The following is a 19,828-nucleotide window of genomic DNA, read 5'->3' as shown; positions in this document are numbered from 1 at the left end:
AATCATCACTAGGCGCTAAACGGTTGGTCGTCCACGACTCTTCACAGAACGTGGGGTTCGGAGGCTTGCCTGCTCTGTAAAGTAGGACAGAGGGTGACCTGTGGTATCTCTGCCGAAAGAGCACAATTCTCGTGCACGTGGCCGTGTTTCGGAGCACATCGTCCATCGTACATTGTTGAAGATGAAGCTTCGCAGCAGACCACACCTACGTGTTCAAATGTTGACCCAACGACATCGTCAGTTACAAATGCAATGCGCACCAGACCATCGGGCCTCAACCGCCGATCAATGGGTACGCGTCGGCTCTTTGGGTGAGTCACAGTTTTGCTACAGTAGGTCGATGGTCGTCAACGAGGTGAACAGTGGTTCGAAACATGCAGTGCGCTACTGACGCAGGCTGTGTGACACATTATCCTGCGCTTGCGTGAGGCCTGTGGTAGTAATCAAAGACACGCTGACAGTTGCGAACCATCTGCATCCCTTCAAGCCTGAAGTCTTCCCCGACGGCGATGGCATCTTTCAGTAGTATAATTGTCAATGTCTTGGAGCCCGAACCGTGCTACAGAGGTGCAAGGGACGTTATAGTGAACTCACATTGATGTCGGGCAACCAATTTCGCCTCATGTAAATCCTATGGAACCCATCTGTGTCGCTGTCGGTGCCTTCACCGAGTACGCAAATCAGCAATCCGTTATTTACGCGAGTTACATGACCTGCGGGTAGACATCTGATGCTACATGCCATACAAACCCACCAACAAACTTTCTGATCCCTGATACGCAGAATCAGTGCTATTTTATCTTCCAGAGACGGACAGACAAGATATTAAGCAGGTGGACATAATGTTTTGGCTCCTCGGTGTATGCGTACGATCTTTGAGGTGAAGGTGGCTCAGCCAGTATCTAGCAGGCGCGTGGTCGCCAGACGTGGCTTGCCGGTTCTGAAGGAATACTAGGTGCTCTGCTTCAGTGTGTTCTGTATTAAATGCTCTGGACTTAAATAGTGTCGTGCTAGAGTACGGTGTAGTGAGCTATCAACTGAGGCTGCATTGTATTACATTGAGAAAAATGGAGAGCGATAACTAAACGTAGCTTATGGTTTGTATCGAGGAGGTGGTTCTGAGAATTGTAGCCGGCCGAAGTGGCCGTGCGGTTAAAGGCACTGCAGTCTGGAACCGCAAGACCGCTACGGTCGCAGGTTCGAATCCTGCCTCGGGCATGGATGTTTGTGATGTCCTTAGGTTAGTTAGGTTTAACTAGTTCTAAGTTCTAGGGGACTAATGACCTCAGCAGTTGAGTCCCATAGTGCTCAGAGCCATTTGAACCATTTTTTGAGAATTGTACGTATTATTTTCTATACACCGACTCCAAAATACAAATTATTATGTATGTATATTTTATGACTCGGCGAGCTGTAGTGAAGCACTGTGCTTGCTTAGCCAATGTTAGATGAGCAGCAGAGTAGCACTTGCGGTTACGGTCAGTGTGGGGCAGATTCCGTCCTGGTTAGGTGTCCTGTCTAATTCGCAACTGGCATTAGCAAGACGGCATTTCTTTCACCAAACAGGTTGAGCCGTGGTGCGCTTTTTCTGGCACAGCAGCTCCTTGGCATGACTATCGTTTACCTGACTACACTACGATCTTTGCCCCTGTTGTGATAAGGCGGCGGGTATTTGCGGTCGGGGAGTTGATCGTCGGACTGGTTACGAGACGTTAGGACGTGCTTGAGGGGACGAAGGAGCAAAACACGCAGGCTCGGCCAGCAGCGGCGCGGCCGGTCTACCTTGCAGGACGGTTGCGAGTTTGTGGTGCACCTGCCTAATGTCAGCTCAGGGCGCTGCTCGTCGCATTGCTTTGGTGCCTGTTTCCTCGAACAGACCATTTCCTCGAGACCATCTCGAACAACGCTACCCATCGGAAGTGTAAGTGGTTTTGGTGCATTCGTTTCGTGGAACCATTTGCGTTGTAGCGACTGTCACTTGTTGGTTGGTCGGTTGGTTGGTTGCCATAATGTATGTATTGTTAATAATTGATCCGAGTGTTTTCATGACTTTCAAATGTACGTTGAAGAGCTGATCTTTGTATGACGGTGCTGATGGCATTACGTACATAATGTAACATTATTCTGATTTTTCTGTGTAGCCGGCCGGTGTCGCCAAGCGGTTCTAGGCGCTTCAGTCTGGAACCGCGCGGCTGCTGCGGTCGCAGGTTCGAATCCTGCCTCGGGCATGGATGTGTGTGATGTCCTTAGGTTCGTTAGGTTTAAGCAGCTCTAAGTTCTAGGCGACTGATGACCTCAGATGTTAAGTCCATAGTACTCAGAGCCATTTGAACCATTTGTTCTGTATGGAGACCTTCCGCATTTGGAATTAGGTAAAAACGCTGAGGGTAAAAAGAAAATTTCACGTTTTTATTCCCTAACTCGTTCTTTTGATCTATTTCATGAAAATTCATTAAACTACTCTTGCAAGACAGCAGTACTGAAAATTCATGAGACTGTCACTAACGCCTCATGCAAAGGTAATTACGGAAATTTTCTTGTGCTTCAACTTGACCGACAGTTCAATTGATACCACCTTCAGTCCGAAAAAATATATTCAAAAATTATACATTTATTAGCATTAGTAAGTCACTTTTTGCGTCAATAGTTCCAGAGTAACAGGTGTTTCGTCTTCTCTTTATATCTATGATAACGTTGCATTACTAGGTTATTACAATCAACAGTAGATGACTTCAGATGCCAGGAGATTTTCTGCTGTTTTACGAACATGTTTCATTGACGAATCATTCCTGAAGACAGACAGATCGCATAATAGTATTTAGATTCTATTGGCTACGCATACCAAGGAACTTTAATTACGGCAACTTCAAGAGAAACTAAATGCCCACTGATACTAGGGAAGATATAACGAATTTACGCCATACAACGTACTTTTCCTAATATTATGTCGCCTATACCCGATGTTATTTAATCTGTGTATTGTGCAAGCAGTAAAGGAAACAAAAGAATAATTCGTATTAGGAATTAAAATCCATGGAGAATAAATAAAAACTTTGAGGTTCGCCGATGACATTGTAATTCTGTCAGGGACAGCAAAGGAACTGGAAGAGCAGCTGAACGGAATGGACAGTTTCTTGAAAGGAGGATATAAGATGAACATCAACAAATGCAAAACGAGGATAATGGAATGTAACCGAATTAAATCGGGCGATGCTGCGGGAATCAGATTAGGAAATGAGACACTTAAAAGAGTAAAGGACTTTTGCTATTCGGGGAGCAAAATAACTGATGATGGTCGAAATAGAGAGGATATAAAATGTAGACTGGCAATGGCAAGGAAAGCGTTTCTGAAGAAGAGAAATTTGTTAACATCGAGTATAGATTAAGTGTCAGGAAGTCGTTTCTGAAAGTATTTATATGGAGCGTAGCCATGTATGTAAGTGAAACGTGGACGATAAATAGTTTGGACAAGAAGAGAATAGAAGCTTTCGAAATGTGGTGCTACAGAAGAATGCTGAAGATTAGATGGGTAGATCACGTAACTAATGAGGAGGTATTGAATAGAATTGGGGAGAAAAATATTTGGCACAACTTGACTAGAAGAAGGGATCTGTTGGTAGGGCATATTCTGAGGCATAAAGGGATCACCAATTTAGTATTTGAGGGTAAAAATCGTAGGGGGAGACCAACATATGATACACTAAACAGATTCAGAAGGATGTAGGTTGGGAGTTGAAGAAGCTTGCAGAGGGTAGGGCAGCATGGAGAGCTGCTTCAAACCAGTCTCTGGACCGAAGACCTCAACAACATGTAGTTTTCTTTGACTGTTACCCTTCCAGAAGTTGGCCTTCATGTGGAGCAGTGGTGATAGCAGGAGCGGGTGTAGGGTGACTGCGGCTGCGTCCGCGGGTACTCACCGACAATGTTGAGCGTGACGGCGAGGCTGCGCACGGGCTGCGTGCTGACCTGGCACTCGTAGACGCCGGCGTCGCGGCGCTGCGCCCACTTGATGTGCAGCGTCCACTCGTCCAGGTCGCGGTGGTGCGACGCCTGGAAGCGCTGGTCGCTCGTGTACGTGTACGAGCCCACCGTCAGGATGTGCAGGTCCCGGTGCCGCACCCACGACACCTGCACAAAGAGGAACCTCAGATCACTATCTCTGGTGCAGACCACGCAGCGTACACCAGATAATTTGTCGCAGTTGCTGAATAACACTACACCTTTTGTCCGCCCCTGGTAACTGAGTGGTCAGTGCGACGGACTGTCATGCCTAACGGCCCGGGTTCGATTCCCGGCTGGGTCGGACATTTTCTCCGCTCAGGGACTGGGTGTTGTGTTGTCCTTATCATCATCATTTCATCCCCATCGACACGCAAGTCGCCGAAGTGGCGTCAACTCGAAAGACTCGCACCAGCTGAACGATCTACCCGACGGGAGGCCCTAGCCACACGCCATTTCCATTACTACACCTTTCTAACATATACATCTGTATGATATGGGAAACTACAGCCGTTCACATTCACCGTAAATTAAACTTGTATAAAACCGCAGATAGACGTTAACTGATCATTTGTCCATGACCGGTTTTGGTACTTTGAAGCAGCATCTTCTGGTGGTTCTAGATAGAAACGAAAGCATTATTGTAACCTGTACATATTATAAAAATGATTAAGGGTGAAATGAGTCGACATTTTTTAACGATTCGAGCTCTGTGGAAACGGTTACAACGAGGTGTCCGAAATGTCTGTGGAAGAATGGCAGTGCATTCTTTTTCGAGAGTCGAAACCAGACACGGCGATAGACGCTGGAGACCGGAGCGCATTCGACGATCTAACTCATCACAAAGGTCTCTCACTAGTTTCAGTACTCTTGGCAGGCCAGTCTGTTTCTGGAATATTATTTTCCACAAAACATTGCCTCAAAGATAATAATAGTAATTAGCTTATGGAACTGGTAGCCTGGAGACCCGTCGCGGGGCGGTTCGGCCGCCGCTCCACAAGTTCTTTAACGCCACTACGGCGACTTGCGAGTAAATGAGGGTGAAATGATGATGATAGACACACAACACCCAGTCATCTCGAGGCACAGAAAATCTCTGACCCCCGCCGGAAATCGAACACGGGACCCCGTGCGTGGGAAGTGAAAATGCTACCGCAAGACCACCATCCGCGGACGCCTCACACATGATACTTTGCGATAGAGTAGGTTGTCAAGCTGATATAATCGTCTCCGAACTGTTTCCTCTAAAGCACGCAGCACACAATGCTCTAAAATATGTTCATAGCCTTCTACATTTACCGTCTTCTTAAGCGCAATAAGGGAACTACTACCAAACCACGCGAAAAATTCCTCCTTCCGCACCACCACCTACATCGTACATCACTATCGGAGCTATTCTAGCTACTATATGCTACACCGGAGATCTTCGCAAAAGCAGTCGGCAACCATTTGGGCAGCTCGGGCACACGTGCAGCACCCACGGACCCTGCAAGCCTCAAGAGCCACGAACTCGTCCTGCCGCAATAACGGACGGGCGGTACCAGTGCCAGCGGAGGTCGCCACTTCCAAGGGACGTATTTGCATCCGCCACACGCGTTACCAGAAAGTAGTGCAGCAAGTCATTCAATGAAGGCTTTCACGACCGGATGTTTAAGCTGCTGAGATTTTTTCCGGGTAGTATGGCCGTGGTCCATGGAACTCTTCAATCCCTGACGTTTCGTCCAAGGCTACGTTGGGCATCTTCGGTGGTGCTCCTGGCTGTGTTGAGCCGGAAGACTCAGCACAACCAGGAGCACCTCCGAAGATGTCCAACGTAGCCTTGGACGAAACGTCAGGGATTGAAGAGTTCCACGGACCACGGTCATACAACCCAGAAAACTTCTCAGCAGCAGTGCCGTAAGTATTCCGCCGCCGGAAACTATAAAGGTCGGCGCCAGAGCTGTACGGATCAGCTCCTTCGGCTACGAGACCCTCTCCTGTCTTCTGGGCGGGTGCTAACTGTCCCATCTTCTTAGGACACTCTCGAAGTCCATCATAGGGACCGACGCCGCCATATTGAGCATCCATCGTTGTTTCGCCTGGTGCAGTCAGACTCCATCCAGGATAGACTTTTCTGTTCCCATGCTGGTGCTACTCAGCACAGCTTCATCGGACTTTTCCATACAAGTGTGTTTGTCTATGCAGATCCTAATTGTGTTACTTTGTCAGACTCTGGAAACAACATACCCCCAAGTCTTCACACCTGTGAGACACTGTAATTGTAATCTTGTTACTGTCGTCGAAGCAGACTTTTCTTTCGTTGATCAATAAACTTTTGTAAGATTCGATTAATGTTTCCCCTGTGTCGGCGTGAGAGATGCACACTATTGGTACTTCTCTACGAATTCTCCAAACCCAGAGCATCCCGCCGTTTAGCCACAGGCTGTGGCGTGCTCCATCATTCCAAACAATTTGTTTACAGTCTTCCACTGTCCAGTGGCGTCCCATCTTTCACCATCTCAAGTGTCACTGGGCATTGACTACGGAAATGTGTGGCTGAAGTGTGGCTGCTAGTGCAGTGTACCCGATTCTTTTTAATTTCCTACCCACATTCTGTAAGGTAGGCTGTTTGTAGCACTTTGAAACTCACAAGTGATTCCGTCCACTGAGTTCATGCGATATTCTACAACTGGCCTCCGTAATGCTTGACGGTTTGAGTCCGTCAGCGCATTAGTCTGCCTGGTCCTGATCTAGATGGGGTTGTTCCGTGGCGTCTCCACTTCACAGCCACATCATCAATAGTCGGACACATTCATAAGGATTGAATTGTTCATCATGGATATGTTACTCAGGTGATATGCACCGACTAGTCCACGTTAGAATTCAGTGAGCTCTGATGACTGTTCCACGGTGATATTACTACTTTACTACTGATACAACACGCCGCCTCCTTTTGTATTGGCGGGTCCGCGTCTTATGACATCTACTCGTCTATTCGGAATGACATGGTGTCCAGATGCTTTTGATCGAACAGTGTAAGTGCCAATACATCCGGATCTTCCTTTTGGGCGCCAGGCAGCGTAAAAGAGGTATTAACCCTTCGAGGTTTGGTCGCCATGAAGTACGTCGGTTTTGAAAGTGGTTCTAGTTTCAAATGAATTTTATTCAAGATGTGCTTCTTGCCCTGCTGAATGTATTCAATCATTTTGGAAGAGCGAATGTAGTGAAGTGTCTAAACTCCGCAGGTTGTCGTATTTTAAATAGGTCTGGTAAACTGAACTTGGATAAACCGTAGACGCCTGTTAATTGATAATTTATTTACGACCGGTTTCTCTGCGATGAAGTAGCATCTTCAGATGGTTAGAAGGAAAACATCCTTGTAATCTATACATTTAAAAATTTAATTAAGGACAGCCGATAGAAGTAAACCTAAATGATAAGTACTTAACAGTAGTGTCCCAGAGATTAACACACCGACACACCCCCAATGTTCTTAGTCATAGAATCCAGCCCCCTGAAAGGGGATGTAATGAGGAAATAAGAACCGGCAGAGAATTGGGGCGTATAGTGCAGGGGATGAGGAACAATGGCAAACAGAACGGTGGTTAATGTGTTGAACAGGATATAAAAGGAAACATAATAAACATAAAATAACTTAGACGCTCTCCTGAAATTTTTGTAGGGGAGCGACTGTCTAAGATATTTAACCTATTAATGAGCCCCGTAGCTACAAATATATGAACTACCCAGGGAAAAAAAAGGTTATGAAAGACTAGAAGTCGGAAAGCAAGAATATAATTGGTGTATCCTGCCTAGTTGTCAAAAACGGGGTGTCTAGGAAACTTGCTTCTCCGATCGCTACACAACAATTGAAACAAATAGTATTAACCAGCTTTTTTATGAATTGAATCAATGACAATACTTAACTTTGATAATAACACAAAAGTGTTGCAAGCAAATTGCGGCATGCAAATAAAAAATCTCTTCAGTAGACACAATTAATAACTAGCTGGTATTGAAGTGCCTAATCTTGATGCTGCTGTAGAAGTGGTCACGACCAATGTGGAGCGGCACTTATGTTTTCGCCTAGAGGCCGCTGCTGTTGCGTAGTCGTCCTAGAGAGGGGTCGGTCAGCATGCTGACGTCTTCATCACGACCCTCTCTGCTCTATCGTTGCCGACTGGCGTTCCGGCGTTTGACTTTACGTCGTAACAATAATTGGCGTCCGGATACTTTTGCTCTAGTAGTGTATACCGGAAAGCACACAGAACGGTGAAATTAGCTTGGATAAGTACTATCGGGCTTCTGAGAGGATTCAAAAAATGGTTCAAAGGGCTCTGAGCACTATGGGACTCAACTGCTGAGGTCATTAGTCCCCTAGAACTTAGAACCAGTTAAACCTAACTAACCTAAGGACATCACAAACATCCATGCCCTAGGCAGGATTCGAACCTGCGACCGTAGCGGTCTTGCGGTTCCAGACTGCAGCGCCTTTAACCGCACGGCCACTTCGGCCGGCAGAGGATTCAAAGGCAGGGTTCCTCCGTGCCAAGGAGACAACACTGCCAGTATTACTTCGAAAGGGAAGGGTAACTCGAGGAGTCGAAGGAAGGTTTTCTTGGAGAACCGCTACGATAACATTTCACTGAAGGCTGTCAAGCTTTTTACCGAATACTTAAGTCTTAAGCACCGTTATTATTTTAATGCTCATAGAAGTAACTCACCACAATATTATTCACATTACAACAGACAAATTGTCTACCGCCCACATCTGGCCCCAGCTCTTGTACAGGGAAGCTAAAATTAGTGCCCTTTAGGCCATTCGCCAAGCATGAATCTCTGTGCGATGGCTTTTCATTGTGTTGATGAGAATTTTATTACTGCAGAGTGGTGCGTTTTCTGCGAGATAAAATATACGAGCAGGCTGGAACCGGTCGAATCTGATGAAATGCAAGACTGTGGAAAAAATTACTATCACTTGATAACAAGAACATGCTCCATAGTAGAATTTCCAAAGAAACAGCGACTGCCATGCAATATGCACAAAATAAATCATAGGACTGTCGATAGTTGGGAAAAGAAACCCATCCGACTGTCATAACAGCAATTTTGAAGACTTAAAAGAGTACCTCAGCAGAATCTTGTCGAACGAACCTTCACAAATGGCAAAGAAAAGTTTCTTGTGTTTAAAGGCTGTCAGTATCACCAAATTTAGTATCTAAAAAGTGTATAAAACAAAATCGGAAATTAGTGGTAGTAAAATAATAACATAAAAGCTAAACTCCGTTATCTAATGTTACTTTAGGAAAGGGAATCTAGGAGGACTGCCCCAGTTTCTCACACAACAGAAGAGTAAGAGTTACGAAAATTGACTAATAAGTGGCCGCTCTATAAAACGGGCATGTAAAATTATGTATTAAGAATAATAATAATTTCGTTTGTAACAGGAAACGCTTCCCGTCTATAGTGGGCGTTGCATGAAAGATGTGATGAGCAGTATTTGTGTGGGCTTACTGCAGCTAGGAAACGCGTTTGGTGACCCTTAGGAGTGACACCCTGTATATTAGTAAGATTTGTGGGACAGAAAACGCTACTCCGTTTTGATGCGACGACCCGTTAAATCCCATTTACGCAACTAACAGCCTTGTAGCTTTCGTCCCATTTTTCCATAGGCTATCTTACACTTGAGCATCATTTTCTAGACCTCGGCTTGTTTCGGATGGTTCTCTAAAGATATCTTAGCAGTTTTACGACATTACTTTCGTTATTAAGATATTCAGCGAGGCAATAACTGCGAAGATCATATGTTCGCTTCTTGCTGGTAGTAGATGATCTGTGTCTGAATCTAAGAAGACAGAATCTGCTTTTACTATACGCAAAATAGCGCTAATGAATAAAACAGGCTATGACACATACAGAGAAACATTGAAGGCTAAATTTTAGATAAATTTGTGCTTTGGATGACAGCGAGGTATGGGAAGAGCTCACAATGATTGTATAACAGTATAATAACTATACCACAAAAGCAGACTCAATAGCGAACAGAATTCCTGCCGACAAATAAAAGCTGAACTAAAGCAAATGAAGACCAAGGACAGATAAATAAGAGATATTATTCAAGTTCTTAAAAAATGTACGAATATTTCTGCCCTGATGTCGAATGAAACGTGGACCAAATCAAACGAAGAGCAAGAAATGTTAATTGAGAAGATTTCGAAAAATAATTTTTATACACCTAATATTGCTTCGCCGACGACGATCACAACATGATGCAAGCTTTCCACCGTCGGCCTGCCACATTCAGATCTTGGCTATCACGTAATTAAAGAGCAATGCTTTTGATGAAAGAACAGCTGCCTTCCACGGTGGTGTTAACTGTAGATTCAGCATTGGATATTAAGACACATGCGACATCATAATTTCGGAAAAATAACCATCGACATAATTCCAAAGATACAATAGTAGTTAAGTATGACACTATCGCACAATCTGCTTAAAAGCTCGTACATTCAAGTTGCTGATCTGAATTACACAGAAGATTGGAAAACAAAACTGAACATCTGTTAGATGACCATCAGTTGGACTTTAGAAAGTCAAAGACGCCGGAGTGGCAGTTCTGAGGTACAGCTCACTAATGGGAGCGAGACTGAAGAAAGATCATAATACGCTCGTTGGATTTTTTGACCTATGAAAACCCTTGGACAATGTAAGATTGTGCAAGAGGTTCGAAATTTTTAGAAAAACTAGGTGTAAGCTACAGGGAAAGAAAGTAATATGCAATGTGTGCACGAACGAAAGTGGAGAATAAGACTGGAAGACCAAGAACGAAGTTCCCTAATAAATCAGGATGTAATAGAGGGATGCAGTCTACACATCGAAAAACCAACGACGGAAATAAAAAAAAAGGACGAAGAGAGGAATCAAAATTCTGGGTGAAAGGTTACGAATGATAAGATTCGCTGATGACGTTGTCAGCGTCAGTCATATTGAAGAAGGTTTACAGGATCCGTTGAGTGGAGTGAACCGCCAAAGATTACAGAATAAAGACTGAGGATAAATAGGGGAAATACGAAGGTAATGAGAAGTAGCAGAACTGAGGCCTACACACTACTTAAACTAACTCATGCTAAGAACTACCCACATATCCATACCCGAGGGAGGACTCGAACCTTCGGCAGGAAGGACTGCGTAATCCGTAACGTGGCGCCTCAAACCGAGCGCCATTCCGAGCGGCAAGTAAGCGTGACAAGATAATAGAGCATCTTTCAAGAAACCAGGGAATTACTTTCACTATAGTAAAGGGAGTTCTAAGATTAAAATTGTAGGGGAAGACCGAGGCAGAAATACGTCCTAGAAACAACAAATATTGTAGGGCGCAAGTGATTCTCTGAGATGCACATGTTGGTACAGGAAACGAATTCATGATGGGCCTCATCAAACCAGTAAAAAGAAAACACGGAAGAAATGGCTAAAATTCTGTCAAGTGCTTCAGAGGTCGCTGAAACAGGTGAGTGGAACAGTACGTACACTTGATAAGGACTGCATGCTATTTTACAACCATTTGTCTGCACTGTAGCAGTCCGGTATCGAAAGCCACAGTATGATCATATCCAGCTGGTATCCATAAACGGTTACATTCCACTGTTTTAATAGCTTATTTGGAATTCAGGATTTCCACGTCGATGATATATAAGGGGAGAACGTACATCACAGCTACTATACCGTGTTCATTATAAGAATAAAACGGATGTAAACACGGCATCACGTATTCTACCGCGTTTGCGGGAATCTCATTGGATTTCGCCTCACGTGTACGTAACGGAAGCAAAACTTTCTCGGTACAGTCAAGAATAATAATAAGGATACATTTTATGACGAGCTTTACACACTTACCGACTGAGGGATAATTTGGGACAACAGTTTAACTGGCCGATTTAACTTGGAGAGCACTGGCTAGCCAGCGAGTCCCACTAACGTGTAGCGGTACGAACAGCAGCAGTTACGACGTAAAACGAGACGAAACTACACAAGGAACAACGTAGCTTCGAATGTCACTTAATTTTTAAAGATAATTAACTAACAGTCGATAAAACTGCTGCAATACAGCACTCTATTTGGCGGACCATAGCGGAAATATAAAATGTCCTCATTCTTAGCTAACGCTGTGTCGTCATGAAAAGCAACTTAAACGCAGGGTAAATGTTCCGCGCGAGATATGTGTGATGCAAAAGCCTATTGCTGGGATTTCACCGTATAGTTAAATATTGAAGCCACTGAAGGCATTACTGACCTACAGTCGTCAGATAATCTCTGAATTCCTTCTATATCCGAATTCGAAAAATACATTTCATTACTGGAACTGTGATCTGCTACAGTTATCAACGGAGTCAATCAGCAGCAGAATCCAGAGCTATCCAAGCGCCATATTTTCTCCTCTTCTTTCTTTTTTTCTTTGTTTCTTTTTTTTTTTTATTAGCACTATGGGACTTAACTTCTAAGGTCATCAGTCCCCTAGAACTTAGAACTACTTACACCTAACTAACCTAAGGACATCACAAACATCCATGCCCGAGGCAGGATTCGAACCTACGACCGTAGCGGTCCTGCGGTTCCAGACTGTACCACCTAGAACCGCTCGGCCACACTGGCCGGCTCTTCTTTCATTACGTGCCGTTTTGTATCTCATCAACGTTCAACAGTGAAGTGTGACAAAACTTCTAGCTTTATTTCCAATACGTCTGTCAGTTTAAATATAGTTTTGTTTCTCGCGACAAATCCCTTTACATCGTTCCAGGTCAGCTCTGTTGGGTTATTGCAGTGGTACGGTGGCAACAGTAGAAATTCAACATTTGTGTGGTGTGCTCAGTGCTATGAAAACTACTGTCGTCCAAGTTTCCACAACACTTATCATTCTGGGTCGTGTGAGCCCACACACAACAATGGACATAGTCCAAATAAAGAGCATGTCGTTTTTCTCCTAAAAATTTTAGTTGTTGTGTTTTATTAATTTAAAAAAGCTTTATAAACAATGTTTTCTGAAATATCGATAATTAGGAATGTATATTTGTAATGAAAACTGACATTTTGCGTGTAATGTGTAATTAGCAACAAAACATGAATTTTCCATTAAAATGATGATTTGGTACGTGTTAATTAGCATATACTCGTATTTGATGAATTTTAAATTTAAAAGATGTAGGTATCCCAAATTGAACGAAAGAAACGGGATTTCAAAACCTCACTCAATCGATTGTAGTGTTTTACCATTCTGCAACGCTACCAATTCAGTTATGGATCCCATATTGGAAAACTCCTAAGCAATAGCAAATGCATCTCCTCAGAAATGCTCAAAACAGATTTTTTCTGTAAATTTGTGGAAAACATTAGAACAACCTACTTCTGGCCACTTTTTCACTATGTTCCACTACGGAGTAGGAAGCATTGTCGGCGACTTTCACATTACGTGTTAATATCGCGACAACCAGAGAAAAACCGTACAGGGACGGCGACCGTACACGATTTTTGAAACAAACACTACACAGCTAAAATACGTTTAAGAAAAATGTTGATGGCTGTTAACACATTACAATATGTTAATATTTGATTTACCGTAAGATAGTAATAAGATATCTAATATACAAGCAGCACCTATCTCCAAGAGCGTAACAAAACCAGCATACGTGTGCCACGGCTGCTGATCAGTCATCGCGTTTGTGTTTGTTTACATCAGATTCATTCTTGTGATGAAATAAGTATACTAGTCGTAATCTGTCGGACGCGGCCCTGCAGGAACAGCATAACTTTTTAGACAATATTTCAAGCAAATGTTTGGGTTTTTGCCAAATAAAGCTTCTTTTACTTGTACCTCCCCGATAACGATGCGCATTAGCAAGTCTGTTCCGGGATATGGGTAGACGCCTGATCTAGATGTGATCCTCATGGTGGCCAGCCTGGATGTGGTTCTGAGGCGATCTCCCAAACACTGGTAGATGAATACCTATCTGGTATCCACATTCCTACTCTTCTACACGATTCGCAGTGATTTCGAAAACGTTCGCACACTTTCACATAATTGTAAGTACGAATGACGAGTGATACCATTTTTGATGATTTTTGAAAATGATTCCAAAAAAACTGACAGATCACCAAACGTCGTCACTAGATGTTCCATTACCATTAAGTGACTAATTTTTGCTACCCATTAGCTTTTGTTTTCAAAATGTGGTGTAATTAAATTTTCCGTGAGACGTATGAGTCTCATAAAGTCTGGCTGACAGGGAAGGCACCCGGCCAGCCACTACCTGTAACTGGCCAAGTCCAGATTCGTGTAAACATACGGCCGGGAAAAAGTGGAACAAAAAGGTGACCTTCATTAATCTACTTATCATAATTGTATGTATTATTTCGTCCACAATGTGTGCTTACGTTCCACGTGAATCGGTCAAAACTGTGTATTACACGGTATCGTTTATTCAGTGACATGTGACTCAGCAGTAATTACATTTCTTAACCTGAAAATGTCAATGGTAACCAAATGGATAGTTTTTCAGATAAACCATCTAGATATCTGTTATAATGGTAAAAAGATTTTCATTTCGTTTGAGCCTTCAAGATGAGGCACTTAGTAACACCTTTTAGGTTGCCGCGTCGTTCTATTCCTCCTCGTCTTCCTTTTTTCTTTTTCTTCGTCTTCTTCTACAGTTTATTCATCATCTTCGTCACTACAAGCCGTTTAAGTAGGTGAAGAAGAAGGAGAAGACGAGAAAGACAATAATGACGCGAACTGAATATTGAACACGGTCTAATATCGCGCAAAAGTATACAGGTTGATTTCATGATAATGTTACAGGGATGATGGGGAAGAGAAAATGTATGAATTTCAGGTAAGAAATCGTCGTTCAGTTAAGACATAGTCGAAATGTAAAGCGTAAATCTGATATCTGTGACAGTGGACATCTTTTACAGAAAGTTCTTTGCTTTCCTCGCTTTGAGAGGAAGTGGTGTGCACAAAAACAAGGAAAACACGTCCAGCACACATCGGCTCTAAAGTGGACATCTTAAGAGCTATTAGCACTTGTACATCTTTGCTAGTGTGAACACAGCTACTGAACATGTGGTCATAGTTCTTAGGAAAGGTGTGGCCTTAAGAGTCTGCGTTTAGTGGACTTTTTCTTTGTTTTTGTCCTAACTAGCTTCTCACCAAATATGATAAGCAAGCCTCTACTGAGTATTTGTTCAGTAGACGTGTTTCAGAACAGTAATGATGAACAAGTACGTTTAGCTCATAACTTATGCATTTTAGAACCCCGTTTACTGGACTATTATTCTCTTGTTTTGGTCCACGTTATTTCTTGCTAAAACGCGGGAAACAAAGAGATTGCAGTACAAGAGGTTAACTGCAGGACGTATCACAACAATTTCCGCTTATAACTTTCGAGCCCGTCGTTTCCTAACCAGAATCTCTTACTGAGACTGATACATTTACTTTTGTTCGAAGACATTTCGGAAATGCAGGCGGTTGTCGTAAACTTCACGATATTTCGACTGGACAGCTGCCAGTCATCCTCAGGTGGAGGGAGCTTACGACGAACGGCTGCATTCCGGTGATCTGTTCTAATATTTAATTCGTCGGGAAAATTTTAAATTTCAAACTCCTCTCCATCATCCCTGTAAATTTGTAACTTCATCACAGAATCCCCGTACAGAAGTTTTTCGTGCTTTATTAATATGTATCTGCCTGCCAACGAATACTCTTTCCTATCATTTGCCACGAGGATCTTTTCATGATAACGAAAAGTTTTTATAACTGTCATCGTATTCCTGGGATGGAACTACAGTCTTCGCTGATTCTTTGGTCCTCGCAAGCCGATACGCAGAACCCAGCCGCTTTCATTTGCGGACGATTATACCCGTGAATCGTGATGCGGTGCACGCACGTTTTGTGTGCAGCTGCGTGCAACAGTAGGAACAATTTCCGGTGCTGAGCAGACGACGAGCTCTTTATTCTTACCAGCAGAACCTCAGAGGGAAACATGCTCCGACTGCAGTGCAGTGCAGTGAATGACGGTATAATGACGCTTTTTCGAACACAAGTATAGAAAAACTGTTTCTACGTCGGTCCGCTCTGAGATGATTTGATGACGGGAAGGGAAACGCTCATCTCATACTTTGAGTTCAAAGACAATCGGGGACGGGATTGGAAAGAATGGAGAGGGGAGAGGCTCTAGAAGCAGGTAATTATCGAGGTTCTTCTATAGGAACGTCATTATTTCTTGGCTGCAGCGAAAGCGTGTACCTGACTTACAGTCTCAGCTCAATGCAACTGCATAGCTGAAGCACCCTTTGTTCCATTTTTTTTACTCCTAATGGGCGAAGGGCTGTTTTGGGACATTTTCATATTTTGGTGACCGTACCACGTTTTTATGTTTCGTTCGTAGTAGACACTCGTAAGAAATAAGCGAACCTTAGTGAACAAATTTCCCTACTTTTTATCCTCATGGCATATGGAAAACTAATGTACTCTTTTTCCATTGAACTTTCTGTTGTGTATATTATTGCTTCTGGATCTCAAATTTTCTTACGTGCAGTATAGGAAAAATTTATTCACTTCTACATTCAGCACGAAAAGTGACAATCTTTCAGTTAACGATACAATTATTAAATTTTAGAAATAAGTGTGGAGCTGCAGTACGACATTTTATTGATATTTTTCCACCGTAACTTGAGATAGCAAAAAGAGGTAAGATTAGAGTTCCATACCGTATGGACAAAGAGGTCTTTAGAGACAAGCCAATATCCCAAATTGTGGAAAGATAGGGAAGGAATTCATTGGTGTCATTTTTATGGCAGCTCTATCGGTATTGGTCTTAAGCGATTTTGGAATATCATGGAAAACTCATATCTGGTTCACATGTCGGGGCTTTGAACCACTGACCTCCAAAACAAAAAACTCACCTGTCATTCATTACCATCGGGTTCAACACTCGGTGACATATCTGCAGGCCGAGAAGTATCTCATTCCACAGTAGTAAGTTTTACACGTTCACCACAGCATCTCTTATAGCCAAATGAATATCCAAAGATTTTCACACTTGTTTCATTAAACATGTTCACGGACACTGAGAATCTCCTTCCTACATCCGCACTGTCATCCATAACTGCAAGTCCAGTCTTTACAATGTTCGTAACAGTACAGTGTTTGTTTTCTCTACTTTAGAATTCTGTCTTCCCATATACAAAAGAATAATATTTTACATACGATTTACTTATTTTTCTTTTGTGATATCTTGAGATTTGCCGGATGTCTTTATGTTTTCAGTGACTTCTCATCACTTAGATAACATTTCCAATTTGTACATCAAGTGCACAAGTTTGTTAACGAAGTTATTAGCTCGGAGCCTTCTGAAAAGCATCTTCTAATATTTCAATGCATTTGCCTCACAAAACTATTTTATCCGCCACAAACGTTCTTTCCTCATATCACATAAATATTAAAAAAAAAACGTTATGGTATAAAACTGACTAGCGACAAAAATTGAGAAGTAAAGGCTGAAACTAACCCATTTGGATAATACTGACGTTTATCGCTTTTACTGCAAATTTTCTATCGCCGCGTAAGGACTGCGTTAACCAAAGAAAAGAGTAAAATCCCACACGCTTTTTATTTTCTACCGTCTTTTGTTTATTTTATTGTCATTAATTTCGGAGCCAGTAGCTGGAATCTCGTTTCTTCGTAATCCCGACGTGCACAGAGATATTAGCGAATGTACTCAATACTGATGTTTAAATATTAATGACTGACTGTAGAATGTTAATAACGGGCTAATTTCGTCGTAATAACGCTACCGCAACCCGCTGCGTTTGCTCTGTACACATAATTATTAAAGTGTAATGGATAGTGAAATTAGATTAAAATTTGTTCGTAAACATCCAAGACTAACAAAGATGCCGGAAAGCATATATTTTTGTTATGAGTAATATTTATGTGGTTTGCTTTAATATTAACGCAAAATTTTGTCGGTTTAGAATTCACTAAATTAGCCAGTGTAAAATATCCAGTGAAGATGAGGATAAAACGTACATCACAAAGTACAGTAAAATGGCGTAAATAAGACTAGATCTGTGTACCGGATCTCATATACAGTTTTAGAAACAGCGGAGTTTGTACCTCTCATGGATATAAGATGAAAGACGAAACCCTTGAATCCGGTGCTGAATTTTGCAGATACTTACTTACTGACGATGTTAAGAGAAGATAAGGAACGAACTTTCAGATTGCTAACGATTTTCAGTTATGGTGTAGCTGAGACTGGACTGAAACATTACGTACTTGATTCATTAAGACTGCGCAACAATCAAATAACCTCTTTACAAGTGCCTAAAACAGTTAGCAACTGGGGAACGTCCTTTGATTAATTTACAAAAAACAGATAGTCAACGTTTTGGTAGCAATGAAAGCTGAATGGAAATTCCGAAAATAAAAGAACTAGCTTAGTGGCTCCTGTTTCGCTCGTATAGACTGTATGGCCAGCAAAGACTTTTTGTTTTCCTTTAACCGAATTTTTATGTTGTTCACAATTGGTGGCACCTTCTAAACTTTTGATACTAATTAAGGCCGCCTTTGAAGCATGGTCTTTTTCGAGAGCACTTGCTACAAAAAAAGCGGTTCTGCCAGCTTGTACCCAAGGTTGCTGTTAATCAAGGCTTTCGCATTCTTATGTGATATTGGAAAATAAAGTTTCATTCGCTATAATATATTTCTTTATATCCAACCGAGAAGTGAATTACCAATGGTCATAAATTTAGCTTTTTTTATATAATAAAAAAATGTTTGCTTGAATTTTTATCCCTGAGGTTTGAAATTCTAAAAACAGTGGAACAAGAGTTTTTTTTTTTTCCTAACAGAGAAGCCAAATACAAAATTTCATTGATTTAGCTTTGAAAAGGTTTCCATAATGAAATAAATTCATAAAACTTTTCATCCCCTTATTCCCCCCTTAGGAGTGGAATTTCAAACACTCCCTTCTAAAACGACGGCTATAGTTCGAGATCAACACGATATCCACGTTTCAAGTTTCTATATTTAGCATTTTTGGCCCCCTTAGCGCTTGAATTTCCAAAAACAATGAAACGCGTATTTTTTCATTTGTAACCAAGAATCCTAATAACAATTTTCAAAGATTTACCTTAAAAATGTTTTCACAATGAAATATTTTCTTTAAACATTTTTACCCCTATTTCACCCCGTTAGGGAATCTGTTTACATATACATCTACATCTACGTGATTACTCTGCTATTCACAATAAAGTTCCTGGCAGACGGTTCAATGAACCACCTTCAAGCTGTCTTTCTACCGTTCCACTCTCGGACAGCACGCGGGAAAAATGAGTACTAAAATTTTTCTTTGTGAGTCCTGATTTCTCTTATTTTATAATGATGATCATTTCTCTCTATGTAGGTGGGTGCCAACAGAATGTTTTCGCAGTCGGAGGAGAAAACTGGTGATTGAACTTTCATGAGAAGTTCCCATCGTAACGAAAACCGCCTTTGTTTTAATGACTGCCACTCCAATTCACGTATCATGTCTGACACTATCTCTCCTATTTCGCTATAATACAAAACGAGCTGCCCTTCTTTGTACTTTTTCGATGTCATCCGTCAGTCCCACCTGATGCGGATCCCACACCGCACAGCAATACTCCAAAATAAGGCGGACAAGCGTGATGTAAGCAGTCTCTTTAGTAGACCTGTTGCACCTTGTAAGCGTTCTGCCAATGATTCGAAGTCTTTGGTTTGCTCTACCCACAATATCATCTATGTGATCTGTCCAATTTAGGTTATTTTTAAATG

The 19,828-nt window shown here is 42.2% G+C and overlaps 1 protein-coding gene across 1 annotated transcript in view; it reads right to left on the bottom strand.

Annotated features, from left to right (window-relative positions):
• Positions 1-19,828, bottom strand: part of LOC126263408 (zwei Ig domain protein zig-8-like) — a 449,731-nt gene that overhangs the window by 196,685 nt on the left and 233,218 nt on the right. Inside the window, exon 3 of the mRNA XM_049960502.1 lies at positions 3,918-4,128. Within this exon, the coding sequence (XP_049816459.1) occupies positions 3,918-4,128 (211 nt within the window). The remainder of the gene's footprint in view (positions 1-3,917; positions 4,129-19,828) is intronic.

This window comes from Schistocerca nitens, chromosome 6 (assembly GCF_023898315.1).
Source record: "Schistocerca nitens isolate TAMUIC-IGC-003100 chromosome 6, iqSchNite1.1, whole genome shotgun sequence".
NCBI classification, from domain to species: domain Eukaryota; kingdom Metazoa; phylum Arthropoda; class Insecta; order Orthoptera; family Acrididae; genus Schistocerca; species Schistocerca nitens.
This window is presented reverse-complemented; position numbering and strand designations above follow the sequence as displayed.